The following is a 22,625-nucleotide window of genomic DNA, read 5'->3' as shown; positions in this document are numbered from 1 at the left end:
GATCAGTGAACTGTAGTGGCTAGTTTCATCTGAGAAGGTTTTCCTAGGGCTGATTGGGCGAAGGAAACGAATTCCCACTTACTGAGCCGTGGACTGGGTGTTTTTACATGTTATCTTACTTGGTCTTTGTAGTGGCCTTAGGATTCAGGTAGTATAATCCCTATTTGTAGATTGAGAAACTGAGACTCAGAGAGGTTAAGTTCTTTGTCCAAGGTCACACACAAGCGGTCAGAGAATGGAATCTGACATACCTCTTGCTAAATGGCCTCCCCAAATAAGCAGTGTATATTTTCACGTTATTGACAGAAATTTGCAGAATGATGGCGCTAACTACCCGCCTTACTGGTAATGGGTGTTTTGTTGCTGGAGATGAGTCTTGCGGCAGTTTTTGCTGCTGATTCTAAATAATCAAGATCTTGCCAAGGCGAGATGGAACCGAATTCTTTGGTTACTGTGAGAACCAGTGGCCTAGGGTGGCGGGAATGGCAGGGTAGGAGCTCTCTGTCCGGTGAACTGCAAAGTGCAGGTAGCAGACTGTGGCATGTAGGTACCAAAGCACGGCTCCTGAATGCCTCCCCACAGTGCCCCATTGTCAGTCGTGGTGGGTCCTGCCCCTCCTGTCAAGCAGCAGGAAGCAGGCTGCTCACACCCTCTTGTCTGTGGGTTGTGGCTCGGACATACTCATTTTTAGTACATCATAGAACTCAATTCCCAAAAGGCTAAGGCTCAAAGGCTATTTCAAGGGAGGCAGAGAGGACATGAGGGGGGCCGCGTAGTTATTTCAGATCAAGATGCTGCGGGGGTCAATCAGGGTCTTTGGTCAGGCTGCTGATCTACCTTGGCTGTGGTGCTCTTCTAGTAAGTGTGGTCTTAAGGCTGTTGGTTTCTCTTCTAGCTGGTTCTAGTGAGCCCTACATCAGAGCAGTATGACAGCCTACTTCGGCAGATGTGGGAGAGGATGGACGAGGGATGCGGAGAGACCATATATGTCATTGGGCAGGGATCAGGTGAGCATAGTTTTCCTTTCGCTTTATTTTTAAAAAATTATTTAGAGCACATTGTCCTTCTTTTATCAACTTCCTGGTCCTGTGTCGGCTGCAGTGATTCTTTAGTGTCTGCACAACTGTTCAGGAGGACATAACAGTGCAAAGCGGTGATGCTAACTCCCACCTTAGTGACCATAATATGCTTGATGTCAAAGATTCACTGTCCAGGCGGTTCTACAGATGCTTCCTTGCTGTCTCCAGTACCCTCAATTTGCATAAAGGGAAAGCACAAAGCGAGGAAACTTCTTATCCCAGGTAACAGAGCAAGTCACAGTGAGGCCTACAGTTAAGTCTTCCTTGGGCAGCTCTAGGCCCTTCCCTCTTTAGGCCCGGTTTACGGATCCCATCGCTGTTATTACCCGTTTTGCAGAGAACCTTCGTGATTCTTCTTGACGTCTTCAACAAAAGGACACCCAGCGTTCCTCCCTTTGGCAAGACCGCCTTGCCTCAGACCACACTGACCATTCGCTGTGGTTAGCTGTGATAACAGAAGTCTTCTTTTTCTCCCTGTGAGATCCTGTCAGACGTGTAGCCTTGTTACCATTCCGGAAGGGGCTGATCAATGTCCTCCAGCCTGCTTGTTCCATTGTAATGGGGCCCACTGTTTTAGAGGAGGGCAGTCCTCTAAGTTTTATCTTGGGCTTTCCCCCCGCCCCCCTTTGGTCACTCCTAGGGATACCCTACCTCAGAGGTACTTTGTGTGGATAAGTTAGGTATTAAAAAATATTCCCTCGATACAAGGCCTACTTACTCTTGCTTCATTATGACATTATTTTTGCTGAAATGGCAGCTGGGCTTGTTAACAATTATGAATTTAGCCTGGACCAGAACTTGGCTCTGTCGTCTTCACAGGAAGCCCTGGTAGGCCTTGATGCGTCATTAAAGGAACACATCTTTGCTGAATGCAGGCTTTGCAAAGGCAGGTAATAATTCTTTTTAGTCAGAGACGGAGAAAAACTCAAAGTCATTCTTTAGCTATTTGACTAGAAGATCTGTTAAGTATCTTCTAAGGGCTTGATACTGTTGCAAAGTACTTTTGGATACTTATAAACTGGCCTCTGCCCCAGGAAGAAAGATAGTATATACATAGATAATCTGAGCAGAAAGTATTTGGAAATGCCGCAAGACTGACGTATGGAAGAAGGGTTTGATCTCCAAATACTGCTGTGCTTTCTTTGAAATGTCTCTCCTATCCGTCCCTTCCATTCCATCCTTGCTGCTGCCTTCCCAGTTTCGGGTCTTATCACTTTAAAGAAAGCATGGTCAGAGAGGTAGACACACTGAGAGGTTGCCTGACCAGAAGGGGAGGGGGTTGGTCAGCACTGGCAAGTGCTAAAGACAGCAAGGAGGGTCAGGTTCAGAAAGAGCCGTTCTATTTGGTGACCAGGGGTTTGTTGGTAGACTTTTAAAAGCTTTTGTTCAGGTGCACATCTGGCCTGCTGTGTTAGGATGAGCCACTCTCAGGCCACTTCATGCTTGTAGAATTGAAGAAACCATATCTAGACCAATCTTGACAAGCCTCGGGACTGTTCTTTGATGGTCTTATTCTTAGGACCCTGCCCTTCCCCGCCCCCTCCCCCCCCATCATTACCATGCCTTGGCAACTCACAACTAATTAACCCTCCGGTGGCAAAGCATAAGATGTTCAGTATTCATTATTACATCTACACACCCAAGCATTATCTTTGCATCCAGCAATTGGATGCTGTTAGATTCAGTGACTCCTTCCTACTGGAATTCGTTAGAGGTAGAAAGAGAGCATAACTAGTTAAGCAAGTTGAACATCAAATAGAGGACTAAACCAGATGCAAGGCCCCCAGGGGTCAGCTTCATTACCGGCTTCCTGTGCTTTACTTCTGTTTGTCACTTCCTTCGTCTGTAAAATGGAGTTAATGGCACACTTCCCCACCCTACCTCAGAGATATTTTGTGTGGGTAAGTTAGATGTTAAAAAGTTCTAGGCAGAGTAATATGTTCATTAAGTATACGTTCCTAATTGTAAAAGGGGGCGGTCTCACCTGGTAGTAGATCTCCATCTGCCTACTGGCTCTTTTCCTTGTCTTCAAATGGGGTTGATACTAGAATCTGTCCCGTGGGTCATGGCGAAGATTAACACTGGACTATAGTATTACAGAAACGTTACCTAGTATTAATCATGGCAGTAATAATTTTTTAAAGATTCCAGGTTAGAGTTGATTTACCAGGAGATTGTTTTTCAAGAAGAACTTTGTTCATTTTTCATATTAAGTCATGGCTTTCTTTTTTTTTTTTTTAATTTTTTTTCAACGTTTTTATTTATTTATGGGACAGACAGAGACAGAGCATGAACGGGGGAGGGGCAGAGAGAGAGGGAGACACAGAATCGGAAACAGGCTCCAGGCTCGAGCCATCAGCCCAGAGCCTGACGCGGGGCTCGAACTCACGGACCGCGAGATCGTGACCTGGCTGAAGTCGGACGCTTAACCGACTGCGCCACCCAGGCGCCCCAAGTCATGGCTTTCTAAGAACCAGCTCCTGTATTAAAAGTTCAGGGAAATAGGAGGAGTGTCAGGTCTCTGGGGGGCAGTCAGCAAGGGCTTCAAAGAGGAGGTGCCCCTTGAAACGATACTAAAGGGTGAGTAGGAGTTTTCCAGGTTAAATGGAGGCAGTAGTGAGTGAGCTGAGAAAGCCACATGCACAGAGGCACAGAGGCATTGGTGATTGTGGAAGAGTTGGTGGACCAAAAGTGATTCTGTAAAGTGGGAGCATAGAATGTGAGGCTGGGAGTATCAGGAGGGTAGGCTGGACAGATCAGCAGGGCCCACATCTTGATGGTTTTTGAACGCCACATCAAGGAATTAAGACTTTTATCCTAAAAGCACGTTGAGGAGAGTGCATACAGAAAAGGTAAGCCAGATGGCAGGACAGAAATCTGATTAGGTCTGGGCATGGCTAAATATGTGGCCTTAAGTAATTGGACCTCTACAGCTTTTCTCCTTGGCCTTTGTCTCCACTCCTACAGAATGAGGAATGCGGTGCACGCTGGAGAAGGGTAATGTGACTAGCGGCATTCGCTGGGAGGTCTGGATAGACAAGGTGACATTCGTGATTGCCCCTTGGTGTGAAACAGGACCCGGAAGCATTTTGTTGTACCAGAAGCAGGGAAGGTTGGATAGAATTTGGGAGTCTGGCTAGAATGGCAAGGTTAGCAAGCTTTCTCTTAGGAACACTTTCAGTAAGGCCTTCTCTAACCTAGAAGATTTCTAGAGCTAAGTAGGCCATGAGTTTGGGAACTCCTCAGCCCAACCAATCCCTCTGTATTCTTTTCTTTTCTTTCTTTCTTTCTTTTTTTTTTTTTTTTTTTGCATTTTGTAAACATTTGAGGACTTGATGGAGGAAAAGCACCCTCATGGGGCATCCAGGGAATGTTTGAGATACCCTGTCCTCAAGATCCTTGTATATAGTGGGGGAAGACATGCATCCAGAACCCTATTCCACAAGGGGGGTAGTGTGTGGTGTGCTGATGCGTGCTTTCTAGGATGGGAAATACGTAAGCAAAGGAATAGATCTGAAGAAGTGTAGGGAACAAGGAGGGATGGTAACCGAGCCACTTGCGTTGGGACAAAACAGGAGGGGGTGTGGGATAAATGGGGGAGACCTTGAAGAAATTGGAACCGGTTGCTACTGCTACTGGACTGGGGGAGCCCGAGGGTTTGACTTGGAAGTAACAACGCCAGGACTGTGCCTGGATTAGGAGCTTAAGCTTGTGTGTATGCAGGATGGGTTGCAGGGAATAAAGCCGGGATGTGCTACGACCAGCTAGGTGTCTTGTAGTGTTTGAGGTGGAACAGGGCCTGAATTGGGCTGGTGGCACTGGATTGGCAACAGGAGAGCAGGGACAAGGACAGAAGGGCGAGGCGTAAAGCTAGAATCAGGACTGGAGGGATGAGTGTTGAGCCTGGGTGACTGGAAAGGTAGTGTTGCCATCAGAAGTAGGGAAGGCAAGGGAGGAACTGGCCGGGCACAAAGAGGAACCCTGGCCAGAGGAAAAGGCTCTACGTTTGGAATCAGAAAACCCAAACGCCCACGGCCCCTTGGCTGTCTACCAGCTCTGAGACCTCTCCGGGTTCTGTTTATCCCATTGCTAAATGGGAACAGTAATGCTTACCCCATAGGATTGCACGGAGGACTAAAGTGCTTTACTAGCAGTGTTCGTTTTTGTGCTGTGGTTTAAAAAGGGGTGTGGAGTGGTTGAGTTTAGATGCCGGGCTTCTAAGAGTTCTCACCCATGCAGCTGGAAATCCAGTCTGGAGCTCTTCGAAGAGGACGGTGCTAGAAATGAGTGTTTTTGTCGTTTACAAAGTGACGGTTGGAGCCATAGGATGAGATGGCCAAGGGAAATAAATGTTCTGAGGCTAGAGAAGAGGACCACTGAGAGAGGAAGGAGCCAGACAGAGGGTAGAGAGGTAAATCAGAAGAGTTCAGGCAATAGGCAGGCAGCATGGGAGGGAAGTGCTTCGGGAAGCAAAGGTAGGGTAGCCAGCAGTGTCCAGTGTTGTAGGGGGTCAAGTAAAGGGCATTAGATGAGTGGTTGAAGGCCATCCATCAATGACTTGAAAATTAATTTCTTCTAGAGTCCTCAGAAATACAGTCAGCAGGTGTGATCACTCCCCTGAGATGCTTGGTGGTAGAAGGGAAGAGGGGGTGGGAAAAGGCAGTGTAAAGTCTTTGAGAGGCAGTAGAAGAGAAGGGGTTGGGCACATGCTGGGGGATTAGCCTGGGGAAGGGGCAGAGGCACTCGCTCTCTGAGACCCAGAGGCTGGAGGAAAAGCCGACGAGCTCTTGTGGGAGGAATTGAACGATCCCAAGTTGAAAGCACCTCGCAGGGATTACCTTACAGTAGACACTCAGGTGATTTGGTTGATTGGTCCCTGTCTTTCCGTTGGACTCCCTTCCTCATTCTGAGCTCAGACTCCTTTTTTCCGGCTACTTGCTGGATGTTTCACCTGAGCCACCTCAGTTAAAAATCTATCCCTAAAATCATTCTTCAATTCTCTCCCAATTCTCCTGTCCTCATCATTTCTTGCTTGGGTTATTAGAATTAGTTCCTAACCGGGCTCCCCCTCTCTGGTCTCTCCCTTGCCAGTGCACACTCTCTGTTGCTGCTCAAGACCTCTTTCTAGCCGACAGTGAATCTGATCGTGTTACACCCCTGCCTAAACTCCCAAAGCTTCCCACTGCCTGGTACATAATGTGTTTTGCTGCCGTCTGGTGTCTGTCTGCTCTTCACGGCTCTCACCCCTTATAGGGTCTCTCACCACTTGACATCCTGCTCCCCAACACACCAAGCTGCTTATTGGTCCTTGAATGTGCCGTGATCTGCCATGCTCCGTGCTTTGCTCCTCTGCCTAGGATGTTTTTACTCCTTTCTCCGTAGGCCCATTTTTCATACTTGGAGACCCAGCTTGGACTCGGCATCCTGCAGAGCTGTCCTCAGCTTCCCTAGGCTGTGCTAGTTGCTTACACTTTACATTCCCTTTGTATAATTCTATAGTAAAGCACTCAAGTTGTATTGCAATTAATTAATTTTCTGTCTCTCCCGCTGGGCTGTGAGCTCGCCGAGGGCACCTGTACTCCCAGTACCCAGCATGAGACTTGGCATAAAACCTTGGAGAGTCTTAGTGATTACTGTTGAATGAATTAACGAATACCCTGCTTCAAGGGGAAGCCCGTGGCACTATTATTTATTAACTCTGTGTGTGCCCAAGTTTTTGAAAAGTGTCAGAGAGAGCGGTGTTGTTCTCCAGTGCCTGGGGTCGGTGGGGGGGGGGGAGGGTGCGGTTTGGTGGGGGTGGCTGAACGACTGACTTGTTGGCAGGCTGATGTCTGGGCTCTTGTCACCAGATGGGACTGAGTATGGACTGAGTGAAGCTGACATGGAGGCCTCCTACGCCACAGTGAAGAGCATGGCGGAACAGATAGAGGCTGATGTCATCCTCCTGCGGGAACGCCAAGAAGCGGGGGGCCGTGTGCGTGATTACCTGGTCCGGAAACGAGTAGGAGACAATGACTTCCTGGAGGTCAGGTGAGGAGGCCTTTGGAACAGTTCAGGGGTTCTGAACCCCTGCGTGACCCTGCGGTCTAGGGCTTCACGGAGAGCAGTGATTGAACCTCTGGCACTTGACACTCCTTCCCTTTCTGAGGCCAGGAAAGAGTGTCCAGAGATATGATAGCTCCGTTTTCTGCTTCTGTACTTCCCCCTCCCTAAATATTTCCATTTGGTAAGAGTGGAGGCCAGCCATCCATTTGTGGCCATTGTGTGGGCTGCCTTTTCTTAACCGACTGAGCCACCCAGGCACCCTTTTCTTATCTGAGGCTACGTTGTCTCATCTAATCAACCTGTGAGGCTGAAAACCAGGATATTGGAGGGGAGCACTTTGTGCCTCTGCCGGCTTGGGGCTCCTGTCTGGCAGCTTTGAGGAAGCTAGTGGACGTCAAGAGAGAAGGCCATCGTGACAGGAGTCTAGTTCCTCCGAAATAATTCTTTCTACTCTGGAGGCTGTGCTTCCAGGGACATTCCCAATGTGCTCAGCCACGGGTGGGAGGAGCAGTGGGCTGCAGAGGCTCAGGGGCAGTGTGTCCTTAGAGATCCAGGTACTCGGGTTCGCTTTGCTTACCCACTAACTCTCACAAGGATGTATGGGTTCGTGTACGTGCAGGGTAGCAGTGGTAGGCAACGTGGATGCCGGCAAAAGCACGCTTTTGGGGGTCCTGACACACGGGGAGCTGGACAACGGCCGAGGCTTTGCCCGCCAGAAACTCTTCCGCCACAAACATGAGATTGAATCTGGTCGCACCAGCAGCGTGGGCAACGACATCCTGGGCTTTGACAGTGAAGGCAATGTGGTAAATAAGCCAGACAGCCATGGTGGCAGCCTGGAATGGACAAAGATTTGTGAGAAATCCACTAAGGTCATTACCTTCATCGACTTGGCTGGCCATGAGAAGTACCTGAAGACCACTGTCTTTGGCATGACAGGTCATTTGCCGGACTTCTGCATGCTCATGGTAAGTGGGAAGCACTCCTGAGGAGGGGAGGCTCCGGCTGGGTTGTTTGGGAGGTGGTGATGCGCGAGTGCTAGAGATTGTTCTGCGACAGAGGCCTGTTGATTCGGGGCTTTGACACTGGGTAAGGATGACACATTTTACAGGGTTGCCTGGTCCCCTGAGTGCTGTGGTCTTGTACCTTGGTGGTGTACGTACCTCGATCTCTCCCCCTGGTGCCGGTTGCAGACCTGTTTTATTTTTCAGAGAGGCATAGAGGAGGGTTTCTCCTGGGGCTCACTTACCACCTTCAGAAATGTTTTCCCGTGGCGGGGTTAGGCTCCTTTGCGGAGGTGATACTAGGTGGCACCCCCAGAGACGAGACGAGCCTGGGAAGAAATGGAAGAGAGGACAGACGGCAGTCAAGAGGGGCCCGGGAGGTCACCTCTGTCAAAGCCTGGGAGGAGAGGCTCCCGTGTGCCTGGCACCGTTCCTGGGGCCTGAAGGATACAGGGCCACCCCGGGCTCCCGTAGAGCTTACAGTCCAGTGAGTAGATTTTTTGGCAGCTCATCAAAATATAGATCAACTGAAAAGGAAAGGGAGCAGAGGCTTCTGTGTTGGATCATGTTGCAAAGTTTCCATTTGGGTCCCACTGATTTTCTTCCCTGGACAGCGTGTGGGAGTCTGTGAGGCCCACTGCCTTGCACACAGCTTCACAGCTTCCACGGAGAGCACAAGTGAGCAAGTTTTCCTTTGGCAAGTGCTTCTCAAAGCCCTTCCCCATTTCCTGGTTCCTCCAGCTGCTTGTATTAATAAGTGTAGTAAACACAAGCATCTGTTGAGAGCATAATTGATCAAGTTGCCCCACAAACACAGGTTCTCAGGCAAATTCTCCCCAAACTGGAGGGTAAAGAAGCAGAGCATATGTGTGAACACTCTTGGTGGCTCTCTACCCAAGGTTCTTGGGATCTCATTAAATCAGGATCTCCCATATCCTTGAGCATTTCAGGGGCCACCACCAACTTTGGGCTAAGGAAAACTTCTACAAGAAGGGGTTTCAGAGGAAGAGCCATAGGGCGTATTTGGGGGAATTGCTGGGTTTATGTTGAGAAAGGTGTAGAAACCAGTGTAAAGTAGGCATTTTTCTAACTAAGTATAGTGAACAAGGGCAATTAAAGGAAATACCTTCACCCTAGATGAAATGTTATACATTATCTGACTTTTAGGCTATAATCCAAATATTAAAAATTTCTGTAGAAAACATGAAACCATCATGGCTCCATGATAATAAATTTCCGGGGGGGAAAGGAGTCTATAAAATATATAGACAACAGAGCGATAGAGCATTCTCTTATCCCAGCTGGAAAGAATGCAAACAAGTCTGGGTTGGATAGGAAAGGTGGTTGGAAGAAACGGGAAGAATTAGAAGGAAGAGAGAGGAGGTGTCTTGGCGTGAGCAGAAGGGAACATGGCAGAGGACGTCTGTGTCAGTGGGATAGCGGCTCACCTGTGAAGTGCGATCAAATGAAGGGCATCGCTCGAAACCGTTCTGGAATGTAAGGGGCACCTGCGTGGCTCAGTCGGTTAAGCATCCAACTCTTGATTTCGGCTCAGGTCATGATCTCACGGTTAGTGAGTTCGAGCCCCATGGTCGGGCTCAGCGCTAATAGCTCGGAGCCTGCTTGGAATTCTCTCTCCCTCTCTCTCTCCCCCTACCCCACTTGTGCTTCTCTCTCTCAAATAAATAAACTTTAAAACATTTTAAAAAGGGAAGAAACCGTTCTGGAATGTATTAAACGCTATGTAAATATGTTACAACAATATTTATTTTGAGAGAGCGAGCGAGTGAGCAAGAGCAAGCATGTGCGCAGGAGCAGGGGAAGGGCAGAGAGAGAGGGAGAGAGAATCCGAAGCAGGCTCTGTGCCTTCAGCACGAAGCCTGGCGTGGGGCTCGATCTCACAACCCGTGAGATCATGACATGAGCCAAAATCAAGAGTCAGACATTTAACAGACTGAGCCACCCAGGTGCCCCGTCATAACAACTTGAATTCAACTTAGTAAGTTTCAGTAAGTAGCGCATTCTTATGGCACAGAAACAAAAAGACACCAAAATGCTTCTACTGAAATGTCTCCCTTCCTCCTCTGTTCCGTTTCCTCTCCAGGGCAACCAGTATTTCCAGTTTCATATGTAGTCTCCAGAGATATTTTTTTTTTAATTTTTTTTTTCAACGTTTATTTATTTTTGGGATAGAGAGAGACAGAGCATGAACGGGGGAAGGGCAGAGAGAGAGGGAGACACAGAATCGGAAACAGGCTCCAGGCTCTGAGCCATCAGCCCAGAGCCTGACGCGGGGCTCGAACTCACGGACCGCGAGATCGTCACCTGGCTGAAGTCGGACGCTTAACCGACTGCGCCACCCAGGCACATATTTGTATTTGTGCCTGGGTGGCGCACATTTTGTAATCATAATGTACTGATATTTTGTATACTGATATTTTGTAATCATACCAGAAATTGCGGATGTATTCTCTCCCTCCAATTTCAGACAGTCAGGAAAGTTGAAGGAATAGTACAGCGAACACCATCGACCCACTGCTCGGATTCAACAACCATTAACATTTTGCTGTGTTCATCTGTGTTTGTGATGGATGCATATGTGTGTTTTTGTTGTTTCGGTTGAACCATTTGAAAGATTATAGGCATTGTGACGACCCCCAAATACTTTAGCACACAGCTCCTAAAAGTAAGGACTGTCTCCTACTGTTATTGTAGCTGGGAAGATGCACATGAGTTCTCTAATACCCTCCAATATCTAGGCTCTAAGTGTTTATATTGTCTCAGATGTTCCCCAAGTTTCTTACAGCCGCTGTTTTCAAACCCGGATCCATTCTACACCCTTTTAACGGTAGCATGCTACATACACCTTGCCTTTTTTTTCCTCTTAAAAACATGTCTTAGAGATTAACCCATGTCAGTAGATAGGAGTCTCTCTTTCTTCTGGATAGCATGCTTGGTATGTTTTGTATGGCACACTTGTACATGTGCCCTAGTTTATTTGGGCAGCCTTTATGGTGGTATTTTAAAACGTTTATTGTTATGGGAAGGACCAGTAGCAATAACAACAGCTGCCATTGCCTGAACACCTCATTGGTGCCGGTTGTATTGGATCTCTGACGTATGTTATGACACTTGAACCTTAACAGGCCCTCTAAAGTGGGTGTCATTACTGCTCCATTTTATAGACCAGGAAACTGGAGGCCAGTGATGTTAAACTGAATGTATCCTTGATGGCTCTAGACGGTTGTTTTCCCAGACTGTGTGAGTTTGTCTTTTTTATCGTTTCCAAGTCTCCTCTGATTTGGATAGCCTACATCGTTAAATCAGAGGTCAAAGCCATTGGTGCCTAGCCCAGCTTCCATCTACAGCTATTTGGTTTCCGGCCCAAGACTTCTGCCCCATGTGTCCTGTTCTGATGGAAGCCTCAGAGATGGGAGCTCTCTCTTACCCCAGCCTTCTTCGAGCCCCTGTGCTCACCCTTACTCTGTCTCCCTTGTCCTGACCGTTGCTTCTGTGTTGGGGCAGGTGGGGAGCAATGCTGGCATCGTGGGGATGACCAAGGAACATCTGGGCCTCGCATTGGCACTCAATGTGCCTGTCTTTGTGGTGGTCACCAAGATTGACATGTGTCCTGCCAACATCCTACAAGGTAAGTGAAGCTTGCAGCTAGCAGCAGTCTCTCTATTTGGGGCTGTCGCCCACTGTGGCTCCTTGGTGGTGCTGCCAGGGCTTCAGCCCAGAATCTTTTGCTTTTTTCCCTTGTGCTCAGATTTCCCTTGGTCTGGATTTCCGTCAACCCGGAATCTTCTGCTTCCTCCTTTGTTTAGCTCTTGGTCTGAGCACACCCTCGAATGATGCCCTGCTCTTTGTTCCTTCTGGTTCCAAATATAGGATTCTTGAGATCCCTGATCTGGCACCTCTTTTCAGCTGGCCACAGGGCCAGGGCCTTGGCTTTTAGCATCTAAACAGGGGATATCTATGGAGACACTTGGGCAGAGGGTCTGAGTGCCTTCTATCACCAAAGGCTTCAGAACAGCCTCACATTTCTTCCTCACTGCTACAGACGGTAGATGAGAAGTAGAGAGGTGTCCTTTTGGAATGCCTCATAAGGGCTTCTGTGGATGTGTAAATGTCTTAGAGGTCCTTTGTCAGATGAATTTTTATCGAGGAAGCAGAACATTCTGAGAACATTGGCTTTGTCGTGGCTTACAGGATGTGGGTCTTTTAGAGACTCTGGGGAAATCTGACCGGTTTCAGACTTGTAACCTTACCAGAGAGGCCTTATCTATGCTCTTTTTAACTCTAGCAAGCACCTACCCACCCCAGGTTTTGATCCTCCTTTTGCTTCTCCAGGGCTGCCATTTAACGCTGGTCTGTCCATCTGTCTCCTGCTTATGTCAGTAAGGAGTGGACCAGTCTTGCTCTGGAAGCCTGGCCAAAGAGAAAGCTGTGTCCCCCTAATTGTGTTCCATTTCACCCTTTAAGAAACCCTGAAGCTGTTACAGCGCCTGCTGAAGTCGCCAGGCTGCCGGAAGATCCCTGTGTTGGTACAGAGCAAGGATGATGTGATTGTTACGGCCTCCAACTTCAGCTCTGAGAGGTAAATGGGTAGTGAGCACTCACTTCTGGGCGGGCATAGAGATTGGATGGACTAGAAGATTCTGAACTCAGTACAGGTTCTCCCAGCCGGGCAGTGTTGCCCAGAAGTTCTGTCGGGCAACCCATATTCTGAGGTGCTGGCCTTGCTGAGGTTGGAATCTCAGCTGAGGCTTCAGTGTCTTCTTACCTGTGAAATGGGAATAATATTCCCTTCTCCATGGCGTTCTCATAAGTGTTGGAAATGATGTATGTAAAGCACTTAGCCCTGTGTCTGGCTGCTGTGTGATACAAACGCAGCCATTTTTATAACTTATTATTAATTAAAAAAAATTTTTTTTAATGTTTATTTATTTTTGAGAGAGAGACAGAGTGTGAGTGGGGGAGGACCAGAGAGAGAGGGAGACACAGAATCCGAAGCAGGCTCCAGGCTCCGAGCTGTCAGCACAGAGCCCGACGCGGGGCTCGAACTCACGAACCGCAAGATCACGACCTGAGCTGAAGTCGGACGTCTACCGACTGAGCCACCCAGGCGCCCCTTATTATTAATTTTTTATACTCTTGTCCCCCAAAAACTGTCTCATCACAGACCAGTTTTGGCATTTACTTATTAGTGTATCCTTTGATTCCATAGACATTTATTGGATGTTTGTTCTGTGCCAGGTTCTTCTTCCGGGCATTGAGGATTCACAGTTAACTCAGGCAGTCTTTGTCCTCAGGGTGGTCACCTCCTTGGTCAGAGAGCTACTCTCTTGATAATAGTGAACTTTGTTAAGTTTGCTCCTTTTCCCAGAGTCTGGGGGCTGCTTAGGAGCCATCGCCTCCTGGCTTGGTCTATAGTACAGAACCCAGAGCAGCCTGGCATTTTGGTCTATGGCTGTGCCCTGATGCTGTCTTCAGTACCACCAGGCGGCCAGCAGAGGGGGTATGTTTCAGCTGGCCCCATTTCATTTCATTTCATTTCATTTCATTTCATTTCATGTCATTCTGAGCGCCTCTTCTGTGCAGGTGTTATTCTAGAAGCTATGGAGACTATATAATTCCCAATGTTGAAAACTCTGATTAACCCTGGATAGGAGACAGAGAGCCTATTGTAATGACTGATGGAAACTGAGATGTAGTCACATGTAACAGACACAAAAAGTTTTCCAAGAGCTGGCAGGAGTTAAGAGTGCCCATCTGGGAAGGGTTTCCTGGAAAAATCTGCATTGGAGATGGGCTCTGAAGGATGAGAGGGTTTTTTAGTTGGGTAAAAGGGAAGAAATTCAGGCAGGAGGATCAGAGTGAAGATACACACAGGGAGCAAAAAAGTATTAGGCTTTCGGGAGAAGCAAAGGTTCTCTGGTCTGGCTGGCAGACAGGAATTTGAGGGAAATAAACCTGCCGACATGCTGGAAAGAGGGAATTCAGGCTGTCTCCTCTGCAGCAGAAAGGCAGGTAAGAATTTTAAACAAGCATGTGTGTGCTTTAGGAAGAAGAGGCAGTCATACGAGCCCCAAATAGAGCAGTGGTGGAAGGACAGGGACGAGGGGACAGATTTCAGAGAGAAAACTGAGTGAGAGAAGAAGGCCTTAGAGCAGGTCTGGCCAGCCCTTGGAAGGCCAGGGCAGAGGCGTAGAGCCCTAGGAGGCCGGGGGCCCTTAGCAGGCAGCACGTGCTTACCTTTCCCGCCCTGTCACCCAGGAGCTGGCCATCTGAGCTCCTTTGTCTTTCTCCACCCTCCACTTAGGATGTGCCCGATATTCCAGATCTCCAACGTCACAGGTGAGAACCTAGATCTGCTGAAGATGTTCCTCAACCTCCTCTCCCCCCGCACCAGCTACCGAGAGGAAGAGCCCGCTGAGTTTCAGATTGACGACACTTACTCTGTCCCAGTGAGTGGCTTCTGGTGGACCGAGCGGCGTGGGAGACTGGGTGGGCACCTCCTACAGGGGCATCAGGACAAGTATCCAGTGGGGAGGGTCTGAGTGGGCACAGACTTACTGGGCCTTGGCCTTCTCTGCAGGGTGTGGGGACAGTGGTGTCGGGGACAACACTGAGAGGCCTGATCAAACTGAATGACACACTGCTGCTGGGCCCAGATCCCCTGGGTAACTTCCTGTCCATTGCTGTCAAATCAATCCACCGCAAGCGCATGCCTGTCAAGGAGGTGCGGGGGGGCCAGACGGCCTCCTTTGCGCTGAAGAAGGTGAGTGTCTAGAATATGAAGAACAGCCCCCTCGGGTTCCGTTACGCTAGGCTCCGGGCCATCTGCAGTTGTCCTGGCTGCTCAGTAAGGCAGGGATCACTGACCTCACTTTTACAGGTGAGAAAACGGGGGCTCAGGGAGCCCAAGGGACTTACCCAGGATCACACAACTAGTAAGTGCTATAGCCAGGACTTGACCCAGGCCTACCTGCCTCCTGAGCTCTGTTCCCTCTTCTAGTGCCTGAGGAGGGCCCCCCAAACTCAGTGGTGAGGTCAGAAAGACACTTCCCTCCTATGCAGATGGTCCCACTGCAAAGGGCCATTGGGGTCCATGCCAGATCCTCCTCCCACTCAACCTTCCATCCCTCAGGACTTGGGACGAGCGCTAGCTATAGGGTCACCTGCCTTCCCTGCCAACCAAATTAGCCAGTGGAATGGGATTTCCTTACTCCCTCCAGCAGTCATCATGCTCACCCTGTCTCTGACATGTGCACACTCGCCTGCCTGTGCCCTCTCACCTCCACTTAATTCTTATTCATCCATCAAGGCCCAGCTGAAATGCCACTTCCTGTGTGAAGCCTTTCCTGACACAACCACCCCTCCCCGCCCCCGCTGCCCCGCAGAGCAGTATTTAAGCTTCCCATATAGCACTTAAGCCGGCCTTGTATTGTCCACCTGGAAGGCCTGTGGTCCAGTGCAGTAAGAGGGCAAGGCTGAGCTGGGGTGGTCTTCGTTCCCAGAGGGGACGCCTGGTCCTCTGGGACCAGGGGATAGAATCCTGGGCATCATTATCCCTGAGGTCTGGGATTCCCTCTTTCTTTCAGATCAAGCGCTCGTCCATCCGCAAGGGCATGGTGATGGTTTCCCCACGCTTGAATCCCCAAGCATCCTGGGAGTTTGAGGCCGAGATCCTTGTCCTCCACCACCCCACCACGATCAGTCCACGCTACCAGGCCATGGGTAGGTGTCTAAGGGCACTGCCCGCCCAGGAGGCCCTCTGCTCTAACTCCCTCAACAAAGTGTTAACAGCTCCCCAAACCCCAGAGTCAGGTCTCCATCCTGTTTAGTGATGCCTTCCCCTCTGTTCTGCCCACAAGCCACAGGGTTTAATCAGTTCCTGCACACATTAGCTGAGTGCCGGTTCTGTGTCGGGCTCTGGAGACCCGGACTTGCCCTCAAGAGCCTCACACTCACTCCTTTAGCAAACGTCGGCCTGTTATGTGCCAGGCAGTGTTGCCAAGGTGCCAGGAACAAAGAGATGGGCAAACTCTGCTGTCAAGAGGCCAACAGTCTAGAGAAGGTACACACGCAAACAGAGTGCCCTGTATTTGGGGACCAATACTGTGGGTCCGGGGACAGGTGGGGTCTGACAGTGTGCAGCAGGAGCGGACCTCCAGCTCGCTTGGCAACACGCGGTCCCCTGAGGCCTGTAGCTGGCCACAGCTCAAGCGTGTGCCATGCTCTCTCTCCTGCCTGGGGGCCACTGAGCAGCTGAGTCCTATCCTGACCTCCTGGCTCTTTTGACAGTTCACTGCGGGAGCATCCGGCAGACGGCCACCATCCTGAGCATGGACAAGGACTGTCTGCGCACCGGGGACAAGGCCACCGTGCACTTCCGCTTCATCAAGACCCCTGAGTACCTGCACATAGACCAGCGGCTGGTGTTTCGGGAAGGCCGCACCAAGGCCGTGGGCACCATCACCAAGGTATGGCCGGGAGGACCTCTTTGCCCAGTCCCAGGGAGTCCTGGGGACCATCCCATTCTCAGACTGAGCACAACAGGAGAAGCCCTGCAGAATCCTGCTAACTGCCAGGGACAGAGGCACTAGTTCCTGCCTTGGGAGAGCTGAAACAGTGCTCAGGTGTGGCCTCGGTGCCATGTTCTCTCTTTCCCGAGAGGTGTCTCTGGGCCTTCTGCCTCCCTGGGCTTTGGTGGTGACTGTGGAGGAGAGGAGGTGGGGTTGATGCCTGGCTGTCCTACCTAGGAAACAGTGGTAGGAAAGTGTCTGGTCCTAGCTATGGTCAGCCTCCGAGGTGCCAGGCATAGGCTCCAGTGGCCTGCCTGGGGGGGGGGGGGGCACCCTGACGGCAGTGGGTCAGGATATAGTGACTGTTGGACAGCTAGGGTGCCTGGGCTTGAGCTGTTTCTGTGTCGTGGAGCCCACTTCATGCCCTCTGCAGGCTACACCCGTGTTCTTGGGTAGGGGCAGTTGATAGAGTGGTTTGATTCTTGCTCTAAACAGCCTGTGTGAGATCTTGGGATCCACCTCAGGCCGGCCTTGCCTCCAGAACGGCCTTTCTCAGGCTCATCCAGGCAATTCCAAGGGCTGTACCTTGGGTGGAAGATCGTATCTTTGAAGGCTGCTTGCCTCTGGGGCTGGCTGAGAGTGGCAGAAGCTGCCAGCACGTGCCATAGTGCCCTTGGGGGTGTAGCCAGGCCTCCTCCCTGCTTTGAGATTGAACTTAGACCACAAGGGAAGGCTTTAAATCAGTCTCTCCTGGGTGGGAGCTCTTAAGATTCATGAAAGCCACACTCCAGATGTTTCCAGGTGCTGAGGCATTCAGGTGATTTCTTTGGGAGGCCTGAAGTTAAAGCCTGCCGCAGACTCTTGTCACAGGGGCAGCAGGAGATTCAGTTGATTCCCTGAGGAGTTCAGCCAGCTTAGCAAGGAAGAGAGCCTCAAGTTGGGTTCACAAGGTTCTGGGCAGGCTGGACTCCAGCTAGGAGCGAGGCTAGGTGGGGGGTTGACAAGATTCACGGTGGTCTGCGGGAAGAGCAGCTGGGGCAGGTGCTAGGATAGAGCCACTCTGGGCTGGGCTGAGGCAGGCAAGACGTCAGCCTGGGTTGGAGCAGCCCCGAGACACTGAGTGGGAATGAAGACCTCCCTTCATCCGGCTGCCGCTGTCACGGCCTCCCTACCGCCCACCTCGCCCAGGGCTAGCCAGGCCAGGGACGGGGAGGTCCCTGGGGGCGGAGGCACAGGGCCTGGGCAGCGGAGCTGACGTCACTGCCTGCAGCTCCGGCCCCATCCTCAACTCCTTGACTCCTGCAGCTCCTCCAGACCACCAACAACTCCCCGATGAATTCGAAGCCCCAGCAGATTAAAATGCAGTCAACAAAAAAGGGCCCCCTGGCCAAGCGAGAAGAGGGAGGCCCGTCTGGAGGGCCAGCAGTAGGGGCACCCCCGCCTGGAGATGAAGCTTGCTCTCTAGGGACGGTGCAGCCGGCTTTGTCCAGCGGTCTCCAGGCACAGGTGAGTGGACTCCTCGGGCCAGTCTGGTCCCCTGACCACCTCAGGGTGGCAGTGGGAGGGTGGCTGTTCCTCTAGCCGGTGGGGGTGACAGGAGAGCTTCGGGCAGCCTGTGCTCAGCTGCCGTGTCTGCAGTTCATAGAAGGTGCCTCCCCTCCTGCTCTTGGCACGTGAGTGCTAAATGTGTGCTGGTTGTTTCTTGAGGCAGAGCGTTCTTCGAACACTGTAGAAAGCCCAGTTTAGTCGGTCCTGCTTAGCATTTGGTGTCAATAATCAGAATAGAAAATTGTCAGGGGTTCCCTCTCTGAGTAAGAGAGCTTGCGGTCTGTGTGTGGGGGGAGTGGGGTATGTCTGTGGTGGTCCGGAAGGTTGGAAAGGCCCTGCCTTAGAGGGTCGTCCTGCGTGGCAGGGGTGGAGTAGGTGGCCTTGGGCCCCGTGCCAGTGTGGTTGTCGCTCGGCATCTCCTGTTAGGTTTGTCCCCCAGTTCTGTCCCGTTCGCCCCCTCATATTGCTCCTTCCGGTGTCTTCTCCATCTGACCCCGCTTTGGAGAAGGAAACTTCTGCTTGGACCTGCCTTTCTGTTTTCTGTCCCACACTGAGCCTTTCTCTCCGTATCAGTGGGGGCAGGTGTTGGTTCCTGCTCTCCTTGTGCTTCTCAGAACGGCTCACTGTCGTCAAGTGTGACCTGCCCGCTGGGGAGGCAGGGTGGATGCCGGCTCCATCTGACAGAGAAGTGCTGTGCTCTAAGTCACACAGTAGCTGATGGCTCGGGCTAGGCTGGGACCATACCGCCTGCTGGCTTTCCTCCCGCCCCTCTTCCCGCTGCCTTGCCCCTGTGCCGCCCTGCCCTGCTCCCAGTGGGCCACTACTTTTCAAGCTCCTTCTTTCTCCCTTTCAGCCCAAGCCCAGCAGCGGGGGCCGGCGACGGGGGGGCCAGCGTCACAAAGTGAAGTCCCAGGGGGCCTGCGTGACTCCTGCCAGCGGCTGCTGAATCTCCCCTGGCCCACCCCCACCACCCAAGGGATCCTTGTACTCTGGCCGCTGTGCCACCAGATGGGCCAGAGCAGCTCTGACCACCACCCGTCCTCCCCAGGCCACAGCTGGAGCCTCATCATGCTCCCCCCACCCCCATTTTCCAGGGGGGTTGTAATTTATAAGCTGAGGAAGGTGGCCAGACTTCCGGAGGACTGACCATCATCTACCTTCTTCCCTGCCTTCTTCTTTACTCACATTTTTTGTATATCTGGGCCCTTAGTTTTTATTCTTTTTATTGTCTCTCTCTCTCTCTAGTGTGTGGGTGTGGGTGTGGGTGTGTGGGTGGGTGGGTGGGTGGGTGTGTGGTGCAGAACTGTAGCCAGTCAGGGCCCTGGCAGTCTTTCTCCTTTTATCCTCTGTGGCCACCAGCCTCCAGGAGCTGGCTGCCTGCCCATCTGTCCATCCGTCTGTGTGTTTCTGTGACAAACTTTAGGGGCTTTCAGAAGCTGAGGAGCTCATCACTCCTCTGTGCTCACCCTCCTCCCCTGTGCTCACCCTCCTCCCCTGTGCTCATTCGTCTGTGCCCAGAGCCCTCTACAGAGCCGGACTCAGGGCTTAGGGGATTCATCAGTGTCTGCTGCTGCCCGAGCAGGGAGCCTTCCTTCTGGGACTAGGGGGATTTTAGCAGAATGGAGCGTGGTGGCCTCCTTTTTTCTCTCTCCTTTTTTACCCCCTTAAACCCAAAACCATGTTATGCCAAAAGCTCTTAAGTTGTAGCCTGTAGATGTGTGGAGGGGAGTGGCACTTGGATTGTAGGACCCTTCCTGCCCCTAACTCTGACCCTTGCCACTGACCCAAAGACAGCAGGTGGTTTTTTTTTTTTCTCCTTGGAGACAATCCTGTTTGCCTGGCCAGGCCAGGGCAACTCCTGCTCTGCTGATTCTGCTGAGCTGAGGCTTTGGCCCTTGAACTTTAACTCTGCATCTTGTTGGGCCTGGGGGCACTGATGGCTGACCTGGACTCGCATCAACTCGCTCTGGGTCCTGCTCACCAGCACCTCCTATTGGTGGGGATGTGTTCCTCTGAGCCAGGCCTGGGCTAGAACTCCTCTTCCCTACCACAGCCCCGCCGTGTTGCCCCAGCTGGCTGCTACAGGAGCACAACAGGGAAAGGTCTGAGCCCCAGTTTTGGAGGCCCCTGTGGGGGTGTGGGGAGGTTAGGTAGGGGGTTGTGAAAAAGATTCTTCCAGGCCCAGCACAGAGCATTAAGCCCTCTGGAAGATTCACTGCCTGGGGTCCTCCAGGCCAGAGATGGCACTATGGGGCCCAAACGAGCCTGGCCTGAGCTGCGGACAGAAGCCCTTGGTTTAGGGTGGACTGGTGGGTAGAGATATGTTCTTCTAACCAGGGCAGACACCCAGCTGGCTGGGTCCTTCCTCAGCCTTGCCTTCTTCCCATCCCAGCCCTCTCCATTCTTCTTGCTTCTGAACTGCTGGTCCCTTCCCCTCCCCTCCTTCCAACTATTTCTAGTTACCACTGACCCATGGCCATGGACTGACCGGACCGGCACAGAAAATAAAAGTTTGTTCCAAGTTGATGGTGTCATGTTCCCGGCCCAGGCGCCCTCCAGGTGGAGGTGCTGCCATGGGGAATGCTGGCTGTGCCTCTCTGGAGCCCCCAGCTGTGGAGCAGGGCGGGGTCAGGAGGAGCCCAGCTTCTCCTCTCGGGCATGTGTGGCTTCAAAACCCAGGCTCCTCTGCCAGCGGTGACAGGGGCCAAGCTGCCAATCTTCTCTGACCCTCAGTTCCCTCGTCTAGAGCAAGAGGTAAGCGCCTCTGTCACGGGGGTTGCGAGGATTCGGTGAGAGAACGTACGGTGAAGCTGTGATGTGCCCAGCACATGGGAGGTGCCCAGTGAACGGTCCCCGTGCTGCTTACCACTGCACCAGCTGCCAAGTCCATGTGGCGATAGGCAGGCTTGGAAGGAGAAACGTGGTGTTGACAAGTCTCTGTGATGTGGCTGTGCTGTTGGGTGTCTCCCTCACTTGTTTGATTCTGAAGCTACTAGATAGGAAAGAGGTGGTGTTCCATTTTTCCGGTTAGGAAACAAGCTCAGAGAGCAGTGCCTCCAGTGGGCACGTTCATTCCTGCTCCGGCCCACGCTGCGGCCATCCGTAGGCAGCTGCTCTGCTCCTTGCCCTTTGGCCCCTGCCTGTTCCTGGGTGTGCTGTGTCCTTCTTGCTTTTTGACCTGGTTCTGCTTATAGGGGCCTCTGCCCGCTGGTGCCTTCGGAAGTGGAGGACTCTAGCATTGGGCAGCGCCCCCTGCTCTCTGTCCCCGTGGGAGGTGCTGTGGCGTCTGTGTTTCCACAGGGTTTCTCCAGGGTGGGACCTTGTTTTGCCTGAACTCTTTTGCCCCTAAGAGCATCACCGCTTTACTTTTGCAAGCTGTGGCCTCCACCCTGGCCTCTGTCCTCACTCAGGAGGTTGGTCTGGATCTGTGGTCGCCAGGCCCACACCTGCTGGCAGGGGCTGACTGAATACAATGTTTTACTGTCATTAACAGGGACTCCAAAGGTCCCCTACGGGTCTCAGCCCTACCAACTCTCACTTTGGAACAAAACACCAGCCCTTTTGTAGATGATAAAGAATAAAGTTGTTAACTGATCATCTCGAATGGCCAATCCTGCCCTTTCTGTACGTGCAGCTAACATTTGTGGTGTCTTTAGTTCAGTTGGGACCCCTGTTCTGGCTTACTGAACAGAATAAGGTAACAGAACATGCCACGGTGCAGAGGGAACTGCAAGCTTGGGGATCACGGGGCGTGCCTTGGGGAAAACGGGGTGAGAGCCGCGCCCCTGAGGAGACAGTAGGACTTGGACGCGGGCAGGTGGGCAGAGGGCACACGCCCAGCCCGGAAGCACACAAGCAGAGGCACAGAGCCCTGACTGTGCGTGGCAAGTCCCAGGCACTCGTTTACTGGTGCAGCTTGGGGACATCCCCGTTGTTGAGCAGTGGCGCCAGATGCAGAGCAGGTGTTGAGTGAAGTAAGGGGAATGGAGTGCGTGGTCGCTGGCGGTGAGCCCCAGGACCGGCCTTTCCTGGCGCACAGGACTGAGCAGTTAACTGGCCCGAAGCCTCAGGGCTGGATTTACGTTGCACCTGCTACTGTCTCCTGTGGTTTATCCCCAGCCCCTCCCTACTGACTTGTCCCTGCCTTTATTTTCTCAGCTGCAGTGGGGACCGGCCCTGGGCCAGGTACCGGGTACACTGGAAAGCGTGGTTGGGGACCCACTCCTGTCCCTTCAAGCGGCTTCTCGGGAGGCACTGGATCTGGGGACAGAGTTACAGGGAAGGGCCAGGACCTGTTCCCATTAGCTGGTAGGTGCGGCTCTGCAGGGGCTCCATCCCAGCACAGGTACGAGGGACAGATGCTTAGTTCCCGTGGGGAGGATCCGCACTGAAGGCAGGCGTGGTTGGTTGTGAAGCAG

General features: G+C 51.8%; 1 protein-coding gene across 4 annotated transcripts in view; it reads left to right on the top strand.

Moving 5' to 3' along the window:
• The window catches only part of GTPBP1 (GTP binding protein 1), a 34,929-nt gene that overhangs the window by 2,367 nt on the left and 9,937 nt on the right, over positions 1–22,625 (top strand). For 2 of the 4 annotated variants that reach the window (XM_040490810.1, XM_040490811.1), the window contains exons 2-11: positions 896–1,007; positions 6,903–7,109; positions 7,744–8,092; positions 11,654–11,777; positions 12,614–12,728; positions 14,454–14,598; positions 14,730–14,912; positions 15,736–15,871; positions 16,439–16,617; positions 17,965–18,165. In XM_040490810.1, the coding sequence (XP_040346744.1) occupies positions 970–1,007; positions 6,903–7,109; positions 7,744–8,092; positions 11,654–11,777; positions 12,614–12,728; positions 14,454–14,598; positions 14,730–14,912; positions 15,736–15,871; positions 16,439–16,617; positions 17,965–18,165 (1,677 nt within the window). In that variant the 5' untranslated portion in view covers positions 896–969. Of the gene's footprint in view, positions 1–895; positions 1,008–6,902; positions 7,110–7,743; positions 8,093–11,653; positions 11,778–12,613; positions 12,729–14,453; positions 14,599–14,729; positions 14,913–15,735; positions 15,872–16,438; positions 16,618–17,964; positions 18,166–19,060; positions 21,812–22,625 lie in introns of those variants that run through there. The other 2 variants (XM_040490809.1, XM_040490808.1) reach the window with 2 other exon arrangements.

Source organism: Herpailurus yagouaroundi, unplaced genomic scaffold (genome assembly GCF_014898765.1).
Source record: "Herpailurus yagouaroundi ecotype Mexico unplaced genomic scaffold, PumYag 182, whole genome shotgun sequence".
Taxonomy (NCBI): Eukaryota; Metazoa; Chordata; class Mammalia; order Carnivora; family Felidae; genus Herpailurus; species Herpailurus yagouaroundi.
The sequence above is the reverse complement of the archived record's forward strand: the minus strand, read 5'-3'. Positions and strand labels throughout refer to the sequence as shown.